General features: G+C 38.2%; 1 protein-coding gene across 1 annotated transcript in view; it reads right to left on the minus strand.

Annotated features, from left to right (window-relative positions):
* SAMD3 (sterile alpha motif domain containing 3) overlaps window positions 1-20,685 on the minus strand; it is a 44,810-nt gene that overhangs the window by 11,390 nt on the left and 12,735 nt on the right. The window contains exons 4-6 of the mRNA XM_055136737.1: window positions 10,312-10,497; window positions 9,950-10,034; window positions 5,294-5,461 (exon numbers count right to left, since the gene is read on the minus strand). Of these exons, the coding sequence (XP_054992712.1) occupies window positions 5,294-5,461; window positions 9,950-10,034; window positions 10,312-10,497 (439 nt within the window). The remainder of the gene's footprint in view (window positions 1-5,293; window positions 5,462-9,949; window positions 10,035-10,311; window positions 10,498-20,685) is intronic.

The following is a 20,685-nucleotide window of genomic DNA, read 5'->3' on the forward strand; positions in this document are numbered from 1 at the left end:
GTGGTTTTTCAACTGGTGACTATATGGCCCTCCTTGGTAATTTACAATATTTCAAGGGGTCATAGTTGAAAATCACGTAAGTACAGGGGGAAGGAGGACACAGCACAATATTAGAAGTCTAACCAGTAGACCAGAGGATACTGAAAGGAAATAAAAGGGACATGGTTGGCAGAAGGTTGAAAAACACTGCCATAAAATATACATACCGAACTGAGTAAAGGAGACAGCTAGACGCAGAATGATCTTTCCCATATGTAGGATATAAAAACACATGGTAAGAGACTAACAGTTGGCTAAAAATAATTGAATCAGAGAATTGGTCTACAGAATTGAGATTAACAAAGACCAGGAGTGAGACATTGTTGTGAACAGACCCTGAGACAATGCTGGGAGGAAGCTGACCCTGGTGGCAGGTGGGTGTTCGAACATTTTATGCATCAAAGCATTTCATTAAAAGTATTTTAAAACATAGTGCCTAAATTTTTTTTTAAAAGCACAAAAATATAGTTTGCTACACTATTAATGTATTTTCATGTAATTCTATTTTGTGGCCACAGAATATTGTAGTACTCAGGGGTTATGCAGTGCTATGGCTGGCCACCTATAAGGCCTAATCCACTGTACTATCATCTTCCAGCCTCCCTATAGATCTTGAAACCACTATTTCCCACATTTAAATGGCAAAATGCTACCAACAACTCCTAAGACTCTGTTGGGACTGGAGCAATAGCACAGTGGTTAGGGCATTTGCCTTGCATGCTATGACCCAGGTTCGATTCTCAGCATCCCATATGGTCCCCTGAGCACCGCCAGGAGGAGTAATTCCTGAGTGAAGAGCTAGGAGTAACCCCTGTGCATCGCCAGGTGTGACCCAAATTTTAAAAAAGCAAAAAAAAAATAAAATTTTTAAAAATAAAATAAAAAGACTGTTAAAGTTTATAGTTTTGATGATATAATTGTATCTACTTATAAATACATGAGGCAGTACAGTAAAGGACAATTAAGCCAAAGAAACCAATTTATCAATGCATGAGTCTACAGGTCATTTGCACGTAACACTGAAAATGAGTGCATAGAAGCACAGCTGTTGCATTTAGCTGAAAAATCAGTACAAGGTCAATGAGATTGAAAAGGTATTTTTAAACATTTCAAAAAGGGATTGTGTCCAAGAGTTTTGTAGGATTTGACATGAGAATGTGGCTGGGATTCTGGCAAATACAACACACATAGTGGTAAGTCTTTGGAGCAGTGGAACATGTGGAACCCAATATACTGACTCTAGGCAGGCACCTTAGCACCGCTCATGTGTTTTTGCATTTGCAGTGTGGTTGGGTGCTAAACTGACCTAAGAGGTATTGGCAAAATAATAAATAAATAAAATAGGTGGGCTACATTCACAAATCCTTCAACTCCCAGAGTTATCTACAGGAACCCCTATGACACGACTAAGAAACCAAGCTTCCTTCAGTGGGACAACTACAAGCTACATAAAATTCTTTATTAAAGGCTAGCTCTGGTTGTTGTTGGGCATTTCTGGTAAACAAAGGTAGAACAGAGTTTGATATCAATGCCTGTGGGTTGCCTTTCTCCACGAAACCATTAGACTGCAGACTACTTAAACCCCTACTATAAGAGTATTAAAATATTTTTGTAGCTTCAGTATCATGGGGGTCTCTGTCTACATTTTCCTCAATGTACCTTATGGATTCAGGTCTGATATTGTAATCTTTAATCCATTTTTATCTGAATTTTGTGCCTGGTGTTACAAAGATGTCTGAGTTTTTTTCATTTTTGCATTTAGCTCCCCGGCTTTCCCAGCACCACTTCTTGAGGAGGCTATCCTTACTTCACTTCATATTACTTGATCCTTTATAAAAAATTAACTGATCATACATTTCAGGGTCTTTGTAAGGATATTCAACTCTGTTTCATTGGTCGGCAGGTCTGTCTTTATTCAAATACCATACCATTTTAAATACTATTGCTTTGTAGTACAGTTTGAAATTGGGGGAGGTAATGTGTCCCATCTCCCTTTTCCCATGGATTGTTTTAGCTATTTGTGGGGATTTATTGTTCCATAGGATTTTCAGGAGTGTTTGATCTATTTCATTGAAAAATGTCATGGGCATCCTTATAGGGACTGCATTGAATCTATATAATGATTTGGGAATATAGCCATTTGGACAATGTTCATTCTCCCAATCCATGAGCAAAGGATCCGTATCCATATCCTCATGTCATCTTATTTCATCTTCAAGGATGAAACACCACTGACCAAAGAAATTAAAGCAAAAATAAACAAATGGGACTACGTTAAACTAAGAAGCTTCTACACCTCAAAAGAAACAGTGACCAAGATAAAAAAAAGATAGCCCACAGAATGAGAAACATTATTTACCTTGTTAGGGGTTAATATCAAAGACATATAAGGCACTGATAGAACTTTACAAGTAAAAAAATATCCAACCTGGCCTTTGGACCCTGCTGCGGAGCGAGCATGATGGAAGAGCCCAAGGAAGCGCCCTTGGACTCCAAGCAGCCCACTGAACTAATTCCAGCACGGGATCGGAGACCCCACGGCAGGCTGAAACAGTGGGAACCGGGCATCCCCCAATTCTTTTAACCTCTCTCAACTCCTTCCTCCTGAGCACAGCTCAGGGTCCGCGGCTTTCTGAGTGCAAAATGGAGACGCCGAGCCTCTCTCTAGGTTTCTCCATCTTATGAGCACCATAAAAGGGTAAAAGTTTGTAGTGATGTTATTTCTGGTTGTACTTTCCCTGGACTTTATACAGAAACCCAAAACGGCCGCGCGACCTAATGTCATCTTAGCATCAGCAATATGTAATGGTTCCTTTTTAATGGGTCGGACTTTTGTGGGAGATCCTAACAAGAATAGTAAGTCTGTTGCTGAAATATTGAAGGCAATCAAAGTGGTAGCCATCTCTCTAGACTGAACTAAGCTATATCCCCACGCCGGCTGAGAAGAAATTTTCTTCTTTCTCAGGAAGAAACGCGGCGTGGCGTCAACTATAGTGTGATGTCCATTAAGCAAACAGACCTGGTGGCGTGGGAATGGGATATAAGGGGGAAAATTATGTACATGGAACAGTGGGGCGCTGGTGGAATCTCGAGCCGGAGCCTATACCAGCGCAAGACCTTCGGTTCCAGAAACTGCTTGCAGACACTCTACTAGTCTATCAACTAAGCCAGAGCCCCACGCCTGCTGATGACGGGAAATAACCATCCTTTTCGGTTTTTTTTCCCTTGTCAGGCAGCGTGGCGATTACTAAACAGGCATGAACTTGGTGGCGCGGGGCAAGAGGGAAAAAGAAAAGTTATGTAACAAACAGCGGGACTTAATATCTCTATATTCTTAGCAGTGGAGAACTATCAAATGCCTCCTTGGCAATAGGACTGTCTTTTTCTTTTTGGGGGGAAACCCTAACAACGGTAGTGAGTTGTGTGTTGAAACATGGAATGTAATCGAGATAAAGCGTAAACGAAGTGAAACTTATCACTTACAAGGGTGGGGACTGGGGAGGTGGGAGGGGGCGGCAGGTATACTGGGGGGGTTGGTGATGGAAGATGGGCACTGGTGAAGGGAAGGGTGTTTGAGTATTGTATAACTGACATAATCCTGAGAACTATGTAACCCTCCACATGGTGATTCAATAAAATTAAAAAATATATATATCCAACCTGATCAAAAACTGGGGAGAAGAAATGAGCAAAAACTTCTTCAAATAAAAAATACAAATGGCCAAAAGATGCATAAAAAATGTTCTATATCACTGATCATCAGGGAGATACAAATCAAAATGACACTGAGATATCATCTCACACCACAAAGTCTGGCACACATCAAAAAGGACAAGAACAACCAGTGCTGGTGTGGATGCGGGAAGAAAGGGACTCTCATTCATTGTTGGTTGGAATGCTAACTGGTCCATCCTTTTTTTTTCTTTTTGGGTCACGCCCGGTGATGCACAGGGGTTACTCCTGGTTCTACACTCAGGAATTACTCCTGGCGGTGCTCAGGGGACCATATGGGATGCTGGGAATCGAACTCGGGTCAGCCGTGTGCAAGGCAAACGCCCTAACTGCTGTGCTATCGCTCCAGCCCCATCCATCCTTTTTTTTTTGAAAACCATACGGGCATTCCTCAAACACCTAGAAACTGATCTTCCAAATGACCCATCAGTACAACTTCTGGGAATATATGCTGGAAGTCTTAAAAAACACAGCAGAAGTGCCACCTGCATTTTTATGTTCATTGCAGCGTTATTCAAAATAACTAGAATCTGGAAAACAACCTGAATACACAAGAACAGGTGATTGGGTAAAGAAACTATGATACATCTACACAATTAAATATTATGCAGCCACCAGGAAAAAAAACGAAGTCATGAAATTTGTTTATAAATGGAAGGACATGGAGAGTATCATTGAAATGAGTCAGATATAGAATAATTACATTCATTTGTGAGATGTTTTTTAAAAGACCATAGTATGACACTAATATCCAAGGACAGTAGAAACAAGAGCCAAGAGGACTGGTCCACTGTTGAAAGCTTGCCACAAATAGAAGAGGGTCAGTTAGGATAGAGAAGGCACCACTATAAAAGTGATAGTTTGAAATGATCACTCAGGACAAGAATTGAGTGCTGAAACATAAAGGGATATACAGAAAACCTGTCAGTACCTATACTGCAAACCGTAATGCCCAGAAAAAGTGAAGAGCATAGAGCAGAGAGAGGGAGGGAGAGTGGAAGAGAGAGGTGGGAAAGCACCTGCCATAGAGACAGGCTGGGGCAGGGTAGGGGATAGAGTGGTGGAGGGAGAGAAAGTGGGGGCATTGTAATGTGCCGGAAAATGTACCCTGGTGAAGGGATGGGAGTTGAAACATTCTATGACTGAAACCCAATCATGAAAAGCTTTGTAACTGTGTATTTCATAGCAATTCAATTAAAATAAAATCAAATAAATATTTCTGTAGGAATCAGCCAAAAATAGCACAAGATAAATTTAAGAATAAAATGAAGAGAAATTGTTGAAAGATATAGGACACAAAATTTTTGAAAGTGATGGAAGAATATAGATGTTCTACAAATTTGTCAGTGTGTTTAAAATTCCTTTTCTGAAAATATTGTCATTTACATGCAACATCAATGCATTTTCTTGATTTCTAACCACGTCAAATTTTCAAATTGCTATCTTATTATATTTTACTATTAACAAATGCTATGATTTATTGCTCCTTAAGTTGTCAGAATAATTAAATATATGGTCTTACTTTTATCTGGACAATTTTAATTTCATCAACTCTTCTGTCAGCAAGAGATTTCCTTGTCTGACCTCTTCGATGTCCAAATTTACACTTATTTCTTATCACTTGCTCATCATCTTCTATGGGTCTTCGGACATACTTAAAGCGATCTTTGAGGGCTCGTTTCCATAAAAACTGTGTAAATTAGCAAAACAACAGGATAGTTCATCATTAAGAACATTGGAATTATTTTGTATAAATAACAAAATCTTTTTTCACATCTTAGTAAATAAACTATCATACTATTTATACCTATAACAATCTTGTGACAAGGCTATGAAATCCAATGACTAAATTATAATAATAGAAACAGAAATTTAAAAAATTTATCAATATCATATCACTATTGAATACTGGCTCTTGAATCTAGATTTTCTAATTTACCAAACTGGGTATTTCCTACCATACTCTGCTCTCTCTGCAACACTTTCTACTTTTTTTGTGTGGATGCGAGAAAAGAACTGATACTAGTTGATACATTAGTGAACTGATGCATTTTCTTCCATCTTTCTCTGTCATCCTATGAAAACCACTTTGGTCAATAGTGTGGGTATTTATTCCCCAAATAGTTGTGGAGAATGAATGTTCAAGTGGCCCAAGAGTCATAAAGGAGAAGAAACCAAGCCATTTTAGCCAGACAGGCCCCAGTGTTAGCCACAAAACAGTGTGGTAAGTCACTGGTGACTCTGGTTATTTTTTTAATTGTTTATTCTTTATATTTTAGTATATGTGCTGCCAAAGCGAGCACAGTGGACTGGAGTGATAGCACAGGGAGTATGGTGTTTGCCTTGCACTCGGCCGACCCGGGTTCGATTCCTCCATCCCTCTCGGAGAACCCGGCAAGCTGCCGAGAGTATTCTCCTTGCATGGCAGAGCCTGGCAAGCTCCCCGTGGCGTATTTCGATATGCCAAAAACAGTAACAACAAGTCTCACAATGGAGATATTACTGGTGCCCGCTTGAGCAAATTGATGAACAATGGGACGACAGTGCTAATTTTTATTAGTGAATCACCGTGAGGTACAGTTACAAACTTTAAAACTTTCATGCTTACGGTTCAGTCATACAATGGTCAAGTGCCCATCGTACATCTACACAATGGAATATTATGGTTATATTTTTTGAGTTCTCTTTCTTCATAGTGTATGGGTATATAGTACATAGTACATTTTGATACTGAGATCAAATTGCACAAGTTCTTGATCCAACAAATCATTGCCTTCACAACATCTCTGTAGGCTGCCGAATGCCACAACAGTTTTTTTTAAGAGTTAAATAAAATATATTTATAAAATGAAGTGTGGTAAATAAAACCTTTCAATAGTACTGATGTAGATTTCTGCAGGTCAAAGGTAGAGGTGGGTTGGAGGAGTTTCAGTCCTGATTAAGCTCCCAGGTGTGTTTGAGTCCGGGATACTTTGTCACCTCCCAGAAGCTTACAAGTTTAGATTCTGCCCTTAGTGCTTTACAATAGCACGAATGGGAGATTATATATCCTTAGCCTTGAAATATAAAGTAGTACAGAAAGGTCTCTCATGTTTTCTACAGCTCTCAAGTTCTAAACCTGCTGGGGGGAGGTATAATAACAATCAACAGCAAAGACATTTTAATATCGCTGATTTCTTTTTCCTGGTCACTCCCTTTGTTCCTTAGTAGCAGGTAAAAGACAAACCAAATACAGTTATCACATACGTACTCAATCAAGCAGCTCTTATTAAGTGTCTGCTTCAGAGCTGGAACCATGTATTCTTTACACAGATGCTTCATAAAACATATTTTGTTGAATAACGATTTCCCTTCTCCATTGTTTTCCAATTGGAGGAAATCGTTACAGCCCTTCTATAATCCAAAATAAAATCTAGCTCTGAAATAAAATCCAGCTCTGAAATGGAATGTCTTCTGATTTGAGACGTGAAGTCTAAGGTATTAACCACTTATCTTGGTTCAACATTTATACCCGAATATATTCATTAGGAAACATTCAGGCAAACTTCAAAAAGGGAAATACTTGAACAACACAGAAAAGCACAGAGTGTATTATGCCAAAGGAAATTAAAGGGACTGTTAACCCAATGTGATACATAATCCTTCATTAGGTTTCATGGGGAAAAAAATGGGAAACTTTTTAAGAATTGGAGAAAAATTAACAAAGAGTACATAGACTCTCACACAATTATTGTTTTCACTCTTCTGTTTAAAAATGGCATTGTGGGGGCTGAAGTGATAACACAGTGGGTAGGGCATTTGCCTTGCTGCAGCCAACCTAGGTTCAATTCCCAGAATCCCGTATGGTCCCCTGAGCACCGCCAGGAGTAAGTGCATGAGCCAGGAGCACCCCCTGTGCATCGCCAGATGTGACCCAAAAAGCAGAAAAAAAGGAGAAGGGTAAAAAACAAAATAAAAATGGTACTGTGCTTACAGAGATGATTGTTTTTATCCTTACAAGGTACACGCTGGAACATTTAGGAATGCTTTTTGCTACTTGTTTCTTTCAAATCCTTGTCCAAAATAAACAAATCAACTTGGGAGAGACAAGCAAGTGTACCAAAGGTTAATGCTGAGTAAATAGAGATCAATAAATCTCCATCATCAGCGACTTGCCCCTTTCTTGTAGTTATTTTGACAATGTTCTAAAACACGTAAATCAATGATGTTTACAAAGATTTGAAAGTTACTCATACCTAGTGAGAGCCAGAGACACTGCTAAATATTCTTACAATGTGTAGGACAACTCCCCCAAACCATCATTTATCCTGCCCCAAACTGTTGAAATGAAGATGTAGGTGAGGAATTATATGACTGGCTATCCTAGTATCTTTCAGTGTTTTTGCAGTTTTGAAAATGTTCATAATAAAAATTTTTCATAATGAAAAATATTATCCAAGAAACAAATCTATTTCTCCCTCCCTCCCATCCTCTCTCTCTCTTCCCTCCACCCCTGCCTTATATGTACAGCTAATGTTCAATAGAAATTAATCACACGGCGTTGCAGAAAGCATTTAGATAAACCTCTATCCAAACAAAAGCTCTCTCTTCTCTTCTATGTACAATAACACAGACTCTAACCTGTGCAGTAGTTTCAACAGCCCACTCTTTCCCTCTCTCCGTCTCTCACTCTCTCTTTCCCCACCCTCCCCTGTCTTTAGTTAATGCAGCCAGGCACAGACAAGGACAAAATACACACAAAAATCAAAGTCAGCCTTTTCAGTACCACCTACATTCTCACTTTCATAATCATGAAACTAAAGGTCAACAAGTAATTGGATATATATTTCTTTCCTCATAAATGTGCAAAGAGTCTCTGAAAAGAATCTGTAATACCTTTGGTTACTTCTGGGAAAGAAAATTGGGTAACTGGATAACAAAGGTAGGAGGAAGAACTTTCCATTTTACATGCTTTTATACCTTTGAATTTTGAGCTACCTAAATTTGTGTTAAAATTAAAGAATAAAATAATTAAAATAACAAATCTTAGTTTGGAGAGAAAGTACAGTGGGTAGGGTGCTCGCCTTGCTCACAGCCTACCTGGGCTTGTTCCCTGGCACCACATATCATTCCCTTAGCCCACCAGGAGTGATCCCTCAGCACTGTTTTTGATATCACTTGCAGTCCCGTTGATCTTCGATTTGCTCGAACAGGCGCCAGTAACATCTCCATTTGTCACTGTCGCGAGCTAGTGTAGCCCAATGATACCTGCTCGCTCCAGGAACAGAAAGAGCCTTAAATCGTTCATTCAGAGATTTGACGAAGAAATCTGACCATCTAGTTGGTCAGATATATAGTTTTTTATATATAAAACAAAAATAAGGAAAGAAAGAAAAAAAGAAAGAAAGAAGGAAAGGAAGAAAGGGAGAAAGTAAGGAAAAGAGAAGGAAAGAAGGAAAGGAAGAAAGGAAGAAAGAAGGGAAGGAAGAAAGGAAGAAAGAAAGAAAGAAAGAGAAAGAGAGAAAGAGAGAGAGAGAAAGAGAAAGTAGGAAAAACAAAAACACATCTAGCTCCACACATAACAATATTGATCAATTGGCAAGTATATTCTGAATGTTGAAAGAATTTTCTTCAAATTAGTCTTGTCAGTCATATCAATATTATCACTGTTGGGATTAGGATTATTGGTTTGAAACAAATGTTCTCTGAAGGGGAATCTTCATAATGAGGAAAGCTATGTGTGTGATTGGTGACTATGAGAAATATAGGAAATCTTTCTACCTTTTTCTCAGAGAGAACGTACAGATAGATAGTACAGAGAACAGCATATGCCTTGTATATGCCTGATCCCCGTTCAATATCCAGCACAAATAGAGTTCCCTGAACATTACCAGGAGTGATCCCTGAGTACAAATCTAGGAGTAAGCCATGGGCTTAACATAGCTGGCTTGGCCCTCAAATACAAAAGAAAAGCCTAAAAAGCCTGTCATCTTTGCTGCAAAGATCTGCTCTCCATCAGTCTATTACAAAGTAGAACACAAAGACCTCAGAAACAGAGAACGTTTGCAAGAGAAAGGCCTGATACAGAGAAAAGGGGGCAGGAAAGGGAATAAGGGACACAAGCAGTGGACAATATGAGGCTATCATTTCCAGATGGGCTAAGATAAGATGAACAGAGAGCTGCTGTGTGGTCACTTACAAAGGCACAGCCATCCTCATCCAAGAAAGGGTAGTTCTGAAGAAGGGCATTGACCACATCGTTGTACTGCTGGGTGGTGGGATACCTGTTTAGAACAAGAAGATTTTTCACTTCAGTCCACGTTCATGCCTGTGAGATGAATCTAAATGACACTCACATTCTGTATGATAGCATCATCATTCACTTTTAACTTCAGTACTTTGTGCTATACAGTTAGGTGAGTTTTTATAAACAAAAGTTGTTTAGACTTTTGACCAGTATGTCACCAAAAGTCTGAGGAAAGCTGAATCCACATAGATTTGAGCACGTTCTGAAAACAAGCTTTATTCTAAAGCAAAATATCTTCCCCTATTGTTACTCACAGTGAGCCTTCCAGATATTTAGTCATGTCAGCCTGGAGAAACTCAATGATCCTTATCCTCATACTGTGATCAGGACACTTCCGTTCTGTTAACATGCATCTGACATCATAGGGAAACTCTGGCAAAACATAGGACTTAGTCCATGGGAGCACTTTATTTCTTGTAAAAACATGTCTCACATTCCTTCTGTTAAATAAAAACACAGGGTGAAATTCTAATATAGTTCATGCAGCTTATTTGTTTTCTATATCCTGAAATGTATGACATAACCACTTTCCTAAGACATAAACTTATGGAAGTTATTAATCCATCTTTCATACATTCATACATCATTCCTGCATTAAGCTATCTGCAAAATTTTGATGGCTCATTAGGTAGTTGTTTTCTTTTTTTTTACAAACACACATACATACACATGCATGCATGCACTCAAGTGCACACACAAGTACTTGAGTTATGGGTAGGAGGAGTTTCATAATTATTTATACCATGTAGAATGAACCAAAGTTGGAAAGGTTATTTATTTGGAAATTTTAAAGAGCCAATATATAACCCATAGCTCAGAATCGACAAGGTATCAAAATAAAAGAGACTAAGTTGCAAACCAACAAAGCAAATGAGGCATAAGATTACCTTAGCATTCAGTTAAGTAAATTATTTTAATTATTTTTAACTGCTGCTGTTTATAATAAACTACAGGCTCTGCTAAAATTTGGTTGGGTGCTCGGCTATTTTAACAAGATAAACTTAGTTTCCAAGTTAAAAATAAGTCTCAAAATTTCTAATTTCATTCTAATAGTCTACAAAAGGCTATAGAAAATACCTGTGGCTGGAGATGGAAATGGAGATTGATTGCAAAAGGGCATGATTTTTTTTTAAAGTTGAATATATGTTTAAAGATGGATTGTATTGATGTTTGTACACCCATAATAACTTACCAAAACTGATGTATACATCAAACAAGTATATTTTAATGTAGATTAACCACAATGATTCCTTATAAAATTACAAGAATAATTTAAAGCCTTAAACATAAACTCATTAAATATGCGAAAAGTTTTTATGGTATGGTTCCCAAATAATTTATTCAGAGGTACCAGATAGGTTAAAATCCTTTTATGTAGCAGAATAGACTGGAGTCTACATGGAGGTTAGAGTCAAGTCAAATTGTCACTTATTACTTATCATCCCGTTGTTCATTGATTTGTTTGAGCAGGCACCAGTAACAACTCTATTTCTCCCTGTCCCATGCTAGTGTAGCCCAATGGCGTCTGCTTGTTCCAGCCTCAAACCATTCATTGAGGGTCTTGATGAAGAAGTCTGACTATCTCATAGGTGGGTGGCCACGCATTCTTTTGATGTCCCATGGAATCAAGTCCATAATGGCTCTAGTCCAGTGGTCATCTCCAAATCGCATAGAAGTCGGAACTCCAGATTCCTTCTCTCACTTAAGTGAAACATGAAATTCCAAGCACAGCTCTTTAGATTCCTCTTTGGGATACCCGAATAGCGTTCTTGTCCTGTTTCATAGGACCCAGGTCTCTGAGGCATATGTTAGTGCAGGAAGAAGGCTGTAGTTGAAAAGATGTGCCCAGAGCTGGAGCTTCTTTGTCCTCTTAACCACTTCTTCGACACTCTTGAAGGCATTCCACGCTGCTCTCTTCCTCCTACACAGATCAGGTGCCAGGTCATTTGTCATGTTGATTTCTCAACTTAGGTACACATAACTGCTGCATTTGGAGATGTGCGTTCAGTTGAGGACAAATGAAACATCAGGAACTAGTCAGTTTCTCATGAACACTGTCTTGGTGAGATTCACCTGCAGTCCGACCTTTCCACACTCATGGTCAAAGTTAGCCAGCATGGCTGATATTTGGTGTTATGAGAACGATGTCATCAGTGAAGTGGAGTTGGTATAGTTGCCGACCATCTATCTTCACTCCCATTCCTCCCCATTCCAGTCGTCACATGACGTTCTCGAGGGTGACACTGAAGAGTTTTGGTGAAATGGTGTCGCCCTGCCGAAATTCCTCTCTTTACGTCAATGATCACTTCCTTGTAGAATGGTGAGATCCTGGTGGTGAATCCATAATACAGCTCACAGAGGATCCTGATGTATTAAGTTTGAAAGCCCTATTTGGCTAGGGCTTCGATGACTGCTTCAGTCTCAACAGAATCAAAGGCCTTCTTTAAATTTTATTATAGGTTTTTATTTTCTGTCTAATTTCTCCCTTATTGACTCAAACAAAGGATATAAATGAATGCCAAGTTTTGTTCTTTGTGTTTTGTGCTTTTCCAGGACTTTTTAAAGGTGGTCTAACAGTGAAGGTATTAAACTTGGATTCACTGTCACTGTCACTGTCATCCCATTGCTCGTCCATTTGTTCGAGCGGGCACCAGTAACGTCTCTCATGGAGAGACTTATTGTTACTGTTTTTGGCATATCCTATATGCACGGGTAGCTTGCCAGGCTCTGCCGTGCGGGCGCGATATTCCTGATAGCTTGCCGGGCTCTCCGAGAGGGGCGGAGGAATCGAACATGGGTCAGCCGCGTGAAAGGCGAAAGCCCAACTGCTGAGAGCAACATTTAGCATCTATCTCCCTTCCCCCAATAAGTCTTTCATAGTTTGTGTTTCTTAGTTTTGGGGTTACCTAGTGGTGCTTAGACAACTACATACAGTGCTGGGAAATGAATTCAAGTAAACCAGGTGCAAGGCAAGTGGCCTATCTGTCCTACTAACTCTTCTTCCCATCTCTTGAGGAGTTAATTGCATGGTCACCTTAGGTTTCTGAGCTTGTGAATTCTTGTTTAATATCACATGATAAGTGACTTCGATAGTTCAAAGCTATACAGTAAGACTAAGTAATACTTTAACTTTCTTGTTCTACTTATTTTTGCTTTATATGTTTCTTCTCTTCAACATCAGACTAAAAGCTATTTAGTATATTAATTTGATCAAGTGTCCATAATGAAGATAGACATAAGTAGGTATAATCAAGACCAAATATTCCATCTTGTTCCTAAGTCATTTGATAAAATCAGAGGAATTTATTTCATTTCTTCTTTACATTTAAATAATTTAACAAGGCATTCATAAAGTGAATAGAATGCAAGCTATACAAACTAATACACATCCAAACTAGCATTGCACAGAAAAAGTACACAACAGAAATTTAAAACATAAAGGAAACAGATCAGGCAAACAAGGCTGTTTCTTAATGTCAAATATTTGTGTTAGATTAAGAAGTCTTGATGGTAAAGTTTATGAAGATTGTTTATGACACCTCAAATGGGGTAGAGTTGCACAAAAGACACACAAGTCATCCAAGAGGAGGTGCAATAATTACTTTCTAAAAATCCCAAAATATAAGGATACTAATATTCTTGTTTCTACTTTAGAATTAGTGTTCTTTAACAAAATTATTGCCATCACAAAACAACACACATCCAATCCAATGCTTCTCATTCCTACAAAATCAACTGGGGAAATTTCAAAAAGGTTAATTCTTAGGGTTTATCTAATCCATGAATAGATGAATAGTTGAATTAGTATATTCTGCAAAATGGTCAACTGAGGTGCAATATAGTTATAATAAATTTAGAAAGTGATAAGGTTAAGCTGATACATTTGATAACTACCACTAAGTGCAGTATTTGGTAAATAAATATATGCAAAAGGAGACCATGACAAAATTCACTGACTCTAAAACTTTTCCTAACATTAATATGAATGAAAAATTATCTAATTCTGCTCTAAAGAGTGGACATTATGCTCTGAAGGGCTCACCAAAATTAAGGAAGGTGTTTTATTAAAAACAGACCCCGTTGAGTATCAGCTGTATTAGGTAAATTGTCTGTGCACAGAAGCAGAGTCTAAGCAGAGAGCAAGAGAAATAGGAATATTTACGCGCAGGTAGGAATTTGTTTCATATTTAATTATATCATATTGCTTAGCAGTTAGCAAATATGACATTTGTTGACAGAATAAACATAATAAACTGAAAGATATAGTTTTCCAATTATCATCTTTCTCTTGGGAATATTTTGAACACTTCAGAGGTTTCTTATAGCATTTACTATGCTGGTAATCCAACTCACTATTTATGCTTCCAATATGTCCACCTTCTCACTCTAATCTTACTTTTCCTAACCCTTTGACCCTTAATCTCTTCCTCATCACTTTACTAAAACTATTCCCTCCAAAATCAATAATTATATCCTAATTTATAAATCCAGGACCTTCAACAATGGCCTTTTCTAAGACTTTTAGATTGACTTAGCATTATTGACCATTCCTTCAGAGTCCTCTTTTTATTATTTTTTGACAACTTTTTTGCCATCTATATGACAACTTGTTTATTTGATGTCTTATTTCCCTTTTGCCTCCTGTAAGAGTTTACACATGACTTGGTCCTTGCCCCTTATTCCTTTGTATTGATCTATGCTTCTTTGTACCAGATTTTATCCATACCCATGACTTCAGCTCCAACTTCTGTATTAAAGGATTTGAGATTTATCATAGTACTTTAGCTTTTCTATGCACCATCTGAGATCTCCAGTCATTTAATAGTATTTTTCTTATGCTTAATGTGCCTAAAATAGTTAATCATTCTTTGATTTTTTTAAAAGCAGATTTCCATTTGCTCCAAAATATTGGTCATACTCTTAAATATCAGTCCTCTGTAAGTGTATTGAGAGACAAGTTTGTACATAAATAACAGGTTTAATAAGGTCTTGAGGTCAGGTACTCAAATGATAATATTAGTGCCTTATAAGAAGAGATATTTCAAGAACTTGATCTCTTTCTCACCCTTTGAGGATACTCCCAAAAAGGAGACTGTATGTAAGCCAGGAAGTATATTCTCAATGGAAACTAAAATAGTTAGCTCCTTGATCTTAAATCTCCCACTCTCTGTACCTGTGAGAAAAAATTTAGACTACAGTCTATGGTGGTGGTTTGTATATTATGGAGCCTAAGATGTCACCAGTCTAACATCTGTCTGTGATTCTGCCTCTTTCTTATAATAATTTAGTTTGATAGTTGTCTTTTCGTCTTAATTCTCCACATTTAGATGTAATTAATATTTCCCTACATCTTTCTATTTATCTACATTGCATTTATCTACATTTTATGTTACCCAGGTATTCAGAATTTAAATGAGAACTACTTCAATTGTCTACTAGCAGAGTTCTATTTCTGGAATGGTTTCATTAGTTCACTCTGGACCAATTTTTCCATGGGTAATAACAATAAGCACTGGGCAACATTTTTTTTTCAAAATAACCAAAAGCACTAGAGAGTGAAAAAATAAAATAAAAGCCAGTGTATTCTGAAGAGTAGCCATTGCTTGGAAGAAAGGATAGAATAAGTTTTCCTTTGTAAGACTTTCAATGACTTCAAACATGAAAAGAGAGGCTTATAAAACTCTAATTAAACACCTACTGTCTTTTTTTGACTACAAAAGTAGTGGATAGAGTTTGGGGAACCACAGATTTGGAAAGAAAGAATTCTAGAAAGTAGAAAGTGAGTAAGAGGGAACTACAATTTCTGTGTATTAACATCAAATCTCTAACATAGTGGTTATCCAATGAAGGATAACCACTCAGCCTTATAATTGTCTATACAAGAGTTCACGAGTGTTCCATTTGAAAGTTGGTAAAGGGATATACATGATAATGTTTCAGTACCTATTGCAAGCCATAATGCCAGAAGAGAGAGAGGGGGGGGGGAGAGAGAGAGAGAGAGAGAGAGAGAGAGAGAGAGAGAGAGACAGACAGACAGACAGACAGACAGACAGACAGAAACAGAGACAGGGAGACAGACAGAGACAGAGAGAAAGAGACAGAAGAGAGCCAGAGATGGAGACAGAGAGAGATACAGAGACACAGACACAGAGAGAGAGTATATAAGAGAGACACAGAGCTACAGAGACAGAGACAGTGAGGGACATAGAGAGACAGAGAGAGAGAGATAAAGAAGAAAAGTCCCTGCCATAGAAGCAGACTGGGCAGAGATGGTGGGAGAAAAACTGGGAACAGTGGTGGTGGGAAATGTACATGGTGAAGAGATGGGTGTGGGAACATTGTGTGACTGAAATTCAGTCATGATCAGCTTTGTAACTGTACATCTCACAGTGATTCAATTAAAAAAAGTGTTCAGTTTGAGAATTGCCAATCGTATGATTACTAAAAAAGAAAACAATAGTAAACAGCACTTTGTGTGGATCAAGAATCTGAAGGACAGAATCAAGAATGTCCGATTGCAACTTTGATGAGATCTAATTTCAATTCCAACATACGTAACAAAAATAAATAAATAAAAGTGTGGCCCTTTTATTAGGAATAAAGGCAGTTAACAGCACAATGTTGAGATGATTAATACTAGCAAAGATTATAAAGTGGCTATCATAATGCTCAGTGGAAAAAGAAAATAGGCATTAGAATAATTTAAAATATAAGGTTTTTAAAAAAGCAAAACAACGTTAAAGAAAATGGGGCAAGAGAGATCTAACAAGGGTTAAGGTACCTGAATTGCACGCACACAAGCCTGGTTCGATCCCCCACACTATCTATGGTCCCCTGAGCACAGAGCATCACTGGGTGGTAGCACAAACCCACCCCTAAAAACAAACAAAATGTTCATAAAAGTGGCCAGAGAGATAGGACAGAAGGCAATGCACTTGTCTTGCAGGTGGCAGACCCCAGTTCAATCCTCAGAACCATAAAATTTTCTCCCAGTACCACCAGGATCACTGAATTATCACTGAACACAGTCCAATTAGTAAGCTCTGAGTACTGCAGGATGATCCCCCACACAAAAGAGAAACTTACAAAATCTGACATTGAAAAAATAATAGGTTAGATTAACCACAGAATTAAGGTTACAAACGAAGTTCAGCGAACTTGAAGACAGAGAAATAGAAACAATTCAACATAAAAATAAGAAGAAATCAGATTTTAAAGATAAATAAGGTAACCACTTAGTTTTTAAATTCTGAGTTTTCCCTCCTCTTTGTGATACCCATTTTATAGAAACACTGATTTCATCATGGCTGTTAGTGGAGGGGCCAAGTGTGCTGAGGTATAGCCTGGCAAAGGGCAGAGAAAAAGACACACATTTCAGAGAAAAAAGGAAACAAAATTTATTTAGCATTGTTTCCCAGCCTCGTGGAGTCACCACCAAGTACTGAACCCCCACCCTCACACCCTCACCCCCACAAACACCTGCCCCTAGCCCTACCCAAGATTCAGTTTAAAATTACCCCAGCTAAGTAATAGTTTGCACTGGGAACTTACAGCTGGGGTTGGACAGAGTTGCATGTGACAAGGTGATACGGTACACAGACATATTAGGATGGTTTAGTCCAGAGAAATAGCAGGGTGATATTGCAATGAACCAAAGTGGAAATGGGGATCAGGCTTCACCCTGACAGGGTGATAGAGTGACAAGCAAAAGTGGGAACAATAATCAGCCTCCCTTCACAAGTAGAGCTAGTCCATGACTTTACAAATTATTCCTCCGGGCACGATAAAGCCCAGGGTCTCATTATGAAGCACTATTCTTTTCTTATACAGTAACAGGCCCCAGAGAAGGAGTAACTCAAATTTTGGGCCCATGGCTTTTGCACAAATTGAATGATAACAGCAAACTATGCCACTCAGGAAGATCATTTGAATTCTGGCCTGAGGAGTCACCTAAACTACCAGCAACATAACTTAAAAGTACTTTCTTGGCATCAGGAATGGGAGTTAGCCTTAGTACACATGCCTGCTATGTGTAAAGCTCTAGGTTCAGTCCTCAATATGTCTTAAATAAGTTAGTGCATAAGTAAATAGTAAAATCCCTCTGCAGTTTTCTTGCATCCTAGTTTTCTATATATTAGTCATTTTTGAATTGAGTATCCCTGATAGTAAATTGGAAATCAGACAGGAGCATCAATAAGAAAACATTCTGGAGAGACAACAAGATTTCTCTAAGACCACACGAAGCTAGAAAAACATAGTCAATGGACAGTTGGCTATTGCTATTCAACTACTATTGTCTTGATCACATACAAAATATTGATGAACCCTAGGAGTTTCATCACCTCTGTCATTCTTAGAAGTATTTCATTGAAAAGCATCATGGAGTGGTTGTCTGTCTTTGCAGCTATACCTGAAGTCTACATGGAAATGAGCTCTACCTGAGGTTTTGTGACCTGCTATTGGTACATCACATATTAGAAAATTTCAGCCCAGTATTCCAAAATCCGTAATTTCTAGAAGCTACTTTATGTCTACTAAAGAATTTCAAATGCCATTTAAGTTTTTATAAGATTGACAGGATCATGCAGGAATGATGGAAATTTAACTCCAAATCTAAGAGTCTCATAGTTGAAGACCATGTACACAGGAGAACAGAAATTTCAGAATCCATTCTTGACCTTTTAAATGTGTGGCTTTGTATCATTTATCATGTAAACTTGACTCTTCCTCCAATATTACAGAACTGATAATATTATTTCCCAATGGCATAATCCATATATTGAGTGGCATGGTGATTTAGGATTCTTCAATACTAACAAATCAGACAGTGTGCAGTGAAAATTGTAGTCAGATCACTGAGTATTAATTTTTAATCACTTTGACCAAGACCACTTTAGTATATCTTACCCTGACAGTAGAGTTACTGATTCCTATTTCTTTGTTTAAAAATGCTCTTAGATTTAGAGGTAGTACAGTAAGCAGAGCACTTGCCTTGCACACAGTAGACCTGGGTTCAATCCCCAGCACCCAGCATTGTCCCCCAAATCCCACCAGGAGTGATCCCTGTGTGAAGAGCCAGGCATAAGCCTTAGGACAGCCAGATATGCAATCCCCACTCTCCCAAAAAACTTGTCATCTTAAACTAAGGTAGCATGCCCACTCTCCCAAAAAACTTGTCATCTTAAACTAAGATAGCATGGGGCATGATAATATGTATTGACTAAATAGAAACCAAATGAGATTTCTTAGCAGAATTTAGTTTTTGAAATTCATATGTGAATGCATAATCAGATATGGAAAAGATACAGATATGTGGATGGCATGAAGCAGTGTACTTTTGAAAAGAGAGAGGCACTTCAAACCCTTTGTCCTGGCTGTCATGGTCAACTCCAAGGATCAAGGAACCTTTGGAGTCCTGGCTAATTACAAAAGCAGCAGAATGGGTATGGACGAGTAGGGACCTGCCTTGCATCTATGGGGCCCCGAGTTTTCTTCCTAACTCCACATGACCCCTGAGTGCTTCCAGTATGTCCATCCCAAATAAAAATTTTAAGAGATAATAAGTAAGGAAAAGGTTTCATAGACTTTCATTCCATGATTCTGCGTATTGATAGAAATGCAAAGATACAGAAACTTTCAGCCCTTATTTCATATGTGTGCTACTAGCAAGATAATATAGAAGCAGATCTCACAGCTATTATGTCCAAGCCATTTTTCTTTTTTGTTTGTCAATCATACATAAGAAAAGAACAACAAAGCTATTTTACATATTTGTTATTATGAAATTATGTGATTTCTGTCAGTAATGCTTAAGAGCACAAGGGCCCTGTGGCCTTGACTCTACCTGGAAATGCTCAAAAGGCCATATGGTGCCATGAATAGAACTGGGATCAAAGACCACATGTGCCCCAATCCCTATGTTAACTCTATGGCCCAAGAAATTGTATTCCTGGGACCAGAGTGATGATACAACAGTTAAGGCACTTATTTCTGGCACCCATGTGGTCCTCTGAGAATGGCTAAGAATGATCTCTGAGCAAAATATCCAGGAGTAAGCCCTGAGCACCACCAGCTATGATCCAAAAATCAAAAATGATTTTAAAAAAAAGGAAAAAAAAAGTTTCTGAACTGTTATTTAAGCTGGTTTCTGTTGGGTATGTAGACTGTTAATATGCAAAGTAGTGAGAAGTCCTTTGCCAGATTTTACTTTTTTGACCCATTTTTTTTTTCATAAATGCTTGGCCCTTTCCTTCATGTCATTGCTTTCTTTGTTTTCTCATCTTGAGTAATAATACCACAACATTTTGGTGTTTCTTGAACCAGAAATATAGAAAAAGCTTCCCACCTAGGTAGAATCTCCCTTCTCCTTCCTTTCTTAACAATAAATGCTATTAATTTTATATTTAAATATCTTTTTCATGCCTATTACAACTGTCTTTGTTTTTAAAATTTCATATACTTTGCTTGGGCCATAATACAGCATCTTGAATGGGTTTTATTCCACCCTCATTTTTATCGTTCTCTTCTCAACATCACTGAACAACTAATGATGAGCTCCCAACTCCCCAGTGTAATGATTGCTTTTTGGGGTGGGCGTGTGTCTTGGGGCCACATGCTGAGGTGCACAG

Source organism: Sorex araneus, chromosome 4 (genome assembly GCF_027595985.1).
Source record: "Sorex araneus isolate mSorAra2 chromosome 4, mSorAra2.pri, whole genome shotgun sequence".
NCBI lineage: Eukaryota > Metazoa > Chordata > Mammalia > Eulipotyphla > Soricidae > Sorex > Sorex araneus.